At 43.3% G+C, this 5,271-nt stretch overlaps 1 protein-coding gene across 1 annotated transcript in view; it reads left to right on the forward strand.

The window, feature by feature from the left end:
• Positions 1-4,088, forward strand: part of brwd1 (bromodomain and WD repeat domain containing 1) — a 28,471-nt gene extending 24,383 nt beyond the window's left edge. Inside the window, exons 40-44 of the mRNA XM_085429719.1 lie at positions 199-303; positions 467-640; positions 738-1,049; positions 1,133-1,273; positions 1,369-4,088. Coding sequence (XP_085285845.1) covers positions 199-303; positions 467-640; positions 738-1,049; positions 1,133-1,273; positions 1,369-2,807 — 2,171 coding nt within the window. The 3' untranslated portion in view covers positions 2,808-4,088. The remainder of the gene's footprint in view (positions 1-198; positions 304-466; positions 641-737; positions 1,050-1,132; positions 1,274-1,368) is intronic.
• The last annotated feature ends 1,183 nt before the right edge of the window (positions 4,089-5,271 follow it).

Here is a 5,271-nt window from a genome sequence, read left to right on the forward strand (position 1 = left end):
TCCTCAACACGCCATGCTAGCATGACTCACTTCCACCCCTAAGTGTTGGTCATCGATGCACCTTGAGACCAGTATTGTGCAATGATGCAATATAAAACTGGGCCTAGTCTAGTGCCCGTTTCTTTAATTTTAAATGCACTGTTACTACTACTACTATAATAAACTAATTAAATTCTTATTTATTTGTTTAAATCTCAGAGTCTGACAGTGAGAGCGAGGTGAGTGACTCGGAGGAGGAGAATCATCAACGTAGACATAAAGCAAGAGTAACAAGAAGGAACCGTGCGAAGCAGAGGAAAAAAGGTTAGGACTGAAGTATTTATCCATAAATGTTTCACTCTTATATTTTATTTGTTTATTGAAAATTACATTACAATTGTGCCCCTTGGGGCGACTGTTGTTGTGATTAGATGCTACATAAACAAAATGTAATTGAATAAAATATCCTTGGATATATTGTTGCTAGTTGCTGAGAGCGACAGTGAAGAAGAGGAAGAAGATGATGAAGAGGAGGAGGAATTTGACAGTGAGGGTGAAGAGGGAGAGGATGGAGAGGCGTCGTCCACTTCAGATCGTCGCTATCCCAGCAGGAGTACACGGCGGACCAGAAACAGCGCTGCTGGGGACAGAAAACGTGCAGGTAACACAAGTTCACTGCCTTCAGTCTCCGACCCCGTGAGATACAAAAACCCAGCGCCAAGTGTGCTCACAGACCTTTGTGAACGGCTTGTTTTCAGAGTGCAGAGCGGAGATGAACGGTCACAGCAGCAGGTCGTCTCGCAGGGAGAGGCGTCCCCGCTGCGACTCTGACAGGGCCACGTCTCAAGGCTCCGACAGGGAGGAAGTGACAGTTCGCGGGTCGCTAAAAAGAAAGACTGCTCGGGCAGCTGTGAATAAGATGAAGCTCCTTGAAGCGTCTGATGAAGACTACCAGGAGGAGGAGGAGAAGCCGAGGAGGAGCAGTAGCCGCCTTCGCCACACTGTCCGGGTCAGCAAACGCACGGCGGTGCTCAAGAGCAGCTCAGAATCAGACGAAGAGTCAGCAGCAGGTATTAATTACTCTTTAAAAGTCTGTGAATATTATTCAGACAAAGATTTTTACTCAGTTATGTTCTCTTCCTTCATCTTTTAGCTTCCCAAAATACAAAGGAATCAGGAAGTGAGTTTAAGGATGAGGAGGATGGCAATGACAGCGATACCTCATCGTTCTCCCAGAGTAAGCAGAATGGAAACACAAAGAACTCCAAACAAGCTGCCAAGATTAAGAAAAATGGTGAGAAATGTCCTCATCAGTCGCATTTTTAGACTGTGCTAATGCTGCCGTGGAAGTTGCCCTAAACAGCTCGATGTTTTATTCCTTCCTGACAGGTACTTTGTCCCGTGTGAATGGACACAGTGCAAAACATCACACGCCCAAGAGCAACTCTGAGCAGGAGGAAACTTCCGGAGAGAGCTCTGGAGAAGCGGAGGAGGAGGAACAGCAGCCACCTCGGTCTCAGAAACCGTCAAGGAGCACGGCAGCTGCCCCAGTGAGAAAAAGTAAGAGTACAAGCGAGGAGGAAGAGGAGACGAAAGACATCCGCCCCCTCAGCACACGACACAAACCTCCCGTAAGCTCAGACGAAGAGGACAAACGGCCACACCAAAATGGAAGAAATGTGGAGGAAGCAGTTCACAAAGACCCGAAGAAAAAAAGCAAAGTTTCTCCGTCAAAAAGCCAAGACAAACAAAAATCTGCCTCAGCTCATAAACTGGATGGTGCGGAATCAGATGAACTCTGTGATTCTCCAAAGAGATCCAGCCCACGCAAGAAAAGGCTGAAAAAAGGTGACGAGCAGGATGCGGAAAGCAAACGCTCCAGCGATGAGTCCGACTTTGAAACGAGGACGAAAAGGCTGACGAGGAACAGGAGCATATGCAAACGGCCTCGCGGCGACTCCTCGGCTTCGCAGAGCTCGGAGCAAGAGTACAAACCCAAGAGGAAGTCAAGGAGGAAACGCTCTACTGGCTCCTCGGACCAGGAGTCGGATAATTCGGAAAATGCGCCGAAAAGGCGGCTGAGCCTCCGAGCCCTGCCGAAAAAGAAATACATCAGTGACAACTCATTCTCTGAGGAAGACTCTGCTTCTGCGAAGCCGGGCAGGCAGAGAACTGGCAACAGAACAGCGAGAGAATCTAGAGAAGACGGTTATAACACAAGAGTGTCTAACAGGACTTCCCCGAGTGAAACCAGGAATTGTGTGTCTTCCAAGAGAAAATGTATTTACACCTCAGACTCTGATGACTCGGATGAGGACAGAGAGAAAGAGCCAGTATCCAAGAGCAACAAAAACAGCAAGTCAGGCCCCTCAAAGTGCGCCCAAAAGGACGCCAAGCGTGGTAACGGCAATGAGCAGGACACCTCTTCCCACTCTGATTCTAGTGAGGAGGAAGAGGAGAAGGAAGAGGAGGACGAGGAACATCTTGGCCGTTCGACAAGGGGAAAGGAAAGCGCGAGGCAGCCCAAACGCAAACGAAAAGAAAGCTACAGCAGCAGCAAACACAGCTCGGACTCAGAAAGCGAGCAGTTGTCTTCAGCCTCTGAAAACTCTTTTGCCAGCTCAGGGTCCCACAGCAGTCCAAAGAGATGCCGCACACGGTCGGGGATCGGCGAAAGGACTGCCAGTCGCCAGCTTAGGCAGCGCCGCCAAAGGTCCGCCTCGGAAGAGAAGGACAGCGACGAGTCGTACAGCAAACCGCGGAGGAAGACGCGGGTGAACACCCGAAACCGTGGGAAACGGACGGTTAAGTACAACGACAGCGAATGAAGGACATAGCTGCTGGAGGTTACAGGCTTTAGAGGGAAGACGAAGCCGGACGTTAACTGGAGAGCTTAAGACACTTGATTGGCCACCTTACGGTAGTAGCACTGGAGTCCTCGAGAGAAAAATGCTGTGAATCTTTCATTCAGGGATATTTATATTTTCTATGAAAAAAGATTAAAGGAAAATTTAAAAAAACAACAAAAAACATGTTTATAGATGTAATACAAACTCAAGCATTTGAACTGCTGGTTTTCACAAGGATGAAGAGCAAAACATCACTTCCCATACTGCGTGTGGTGATTTTTGCCAGCAAAAGGTTTGGCAGAGGCTATTCTGGGGAATCTTGTCAGCTTGGGTGCTAATCTAATATACCTCTGTTTAATCAAGCATACTGCTGGCTTGCACTAAGATACACTGTAATGAGGTATTTCATACACTAGTTTTGCATTAGAAACTCAGGGGTCAACTAAGTTTACTGTAGTCTCAGACATGCAGTTTTTTGTTTTTGTTTTTTTGGTTTATTTTGTTTCTTTTGAGCTAAGGTAAGGACAAGAAGCAATTCCAGGTTGGCAGATGTCCAAGCACATTTACTGGGACAAAAACTAATCCAAGTTTAGACTTTTTGACTACAGCACTCCTTTGTAAATCCATATACTTAATGCTTGACTGTATTGTGAGTTGATATGAGCCAAATGAACTTCTTTTCCCCTTACATTTCTTCTTTTTTTGTTTCTATTAGGTTTGTGTTGTATTCTAGTGAATAGGTGTAAATATGTGATTAAGAAATTGCCTGAACTTCTTGGTGATCGTTCAGTGGCAAAGAGTTTATTTAAATTTGAGCTATTTCCTTTTTTTCTTTTTTCTTTTTATACACATTAACTGCATTGTCTTGCCATATGTCACAATTTGGTACTTTTTTCTTTTTTTCTTTTTTTTGCCAAGTACAAGTAACCAAAAGTACTTAATGCAAATTAATGTGATTTCTCATATTGGGAAGACTTTTTATTGTTGTTCTGTGTTACCTTCTTTCAGTATTAAAGTCTTTTTTTTTTTTCGGAGTTGACTTAAAACATTTTTTTTGCCAGTCATGATTTTGTTTTTGTTTATGGGGAGGTTTCTGAATACAGTCGCTTTATGACATTTTGCTTAATGTTTTTTCGTACTACACCTTTAATAAACAGATTTCACAGGAAGACTATTAATGCAATTTGTTCATGGAGTACAATGAATGACTTATTCTTCCTCTTAATAAAGGCATCATTTCAAGGTGTAATCTGTCTTGGACTGGGTCTTACCCGTTGATTTCATTAAGACGCTCCATCTCTTTGCACTTCCTGTGCAAACAGATGAACTTCTAGGAGTAGTTCAGGCTGTTTAAAGAACATTTAAAGCTGCTCTTTGGATGTTGGCTGCCTTTCGTTTTGATGATCCCACACTGCTTCAGTAAATTTGGTATCTGGACTCTGGGAGGCCAATGGTAGGTTTGCTTTCACATCGTTGGCTGCGTGTTCGGGAGCATGATCATGCATGTCAACGTTCATAAGCCCGAAGATTTCCAGCACCACTGGCTGAAATGCAACCCCAAACCTTGACAGACTTCCTCCCCAAATTTAAATTTTAGATTTATTACTCCACAAAATCCTGCTGCCACTAATTTTCAGTCCAGTTCTTGGTAATTTGGCTTCCCTCAGCCTTTTCTCTCTGCTTATCCTCTACTTCAGTCTTTACACAATACACACCATGCTGAGATACGCCAAGTTCTCAGCTAACTGCTCTTGGGGAATCACAATATTGGTGTAGAAATACTATTTTTATGGCTGTCAAACTGTGTTATCTTTGACATTTTTCATAAGACAATTATGTTTTTGTGTCATGCTGCTAGTGAAAAGTGCGTATATCAGGGATGTCAAACTCATTTTACACTGATGGCCACTGTGACCTCACATAGACCGGACCAATGAAACTTCACTTTCTGTCAGCGTGGAGAAGTTTAACCACACATTTAATCCCTGAGATATCGTAATAAAAGAAAGTCCAGTTTCAACAGTATAACAGTACATAAATGCTGCTTCAGTAAATGAAAGAAATCTCTCAGCACGACTCTTTGGACTTAAATAGTAAGAAATAAATGTGTAAAAATAACAGAAAAAATTCTAGCAGCCCAATGAATGGACTGTCCTGTAAATATATAAAAAAAGATTTTGTTAATTCACAGAAAAACTTTAAAAAAATGAGTAAGATTTAAACTCTAGACCTGTGAGCCAAGACATACCCTCCTAACCGCCACGCAACCGTGCTGCCTTATTTGTATTGTTTATAAGAATATGGGAGAGTGGGTGAAAAAAGATGGAATAATAAATAAAAAAAAACAAATCTTTTGTTTTTATTTTATTTTGAAGAGACTCAAAACCCCCTGTGACACCCCTCAATTCTCAATCGTACTGCGCAGTCGCGTGAGTATGACGAC

The sequence above is a fragment of the Copadichromis virginalis genome, linkage group LG14 (genome assembly GCF_057382275.1).
Source record: "Copadichromis virginalis isolate Kocher_CV1m ecotype Utaka linkage group LG14, C_Virginalis_male_GT1.1, whole genome shotgun sequence".
NCBI lineage: Eukaryota > Metazoa > Chordata > Actinopteri > Cichliformes > Cichlidae > Copadichromis > Copadichromis virginalis.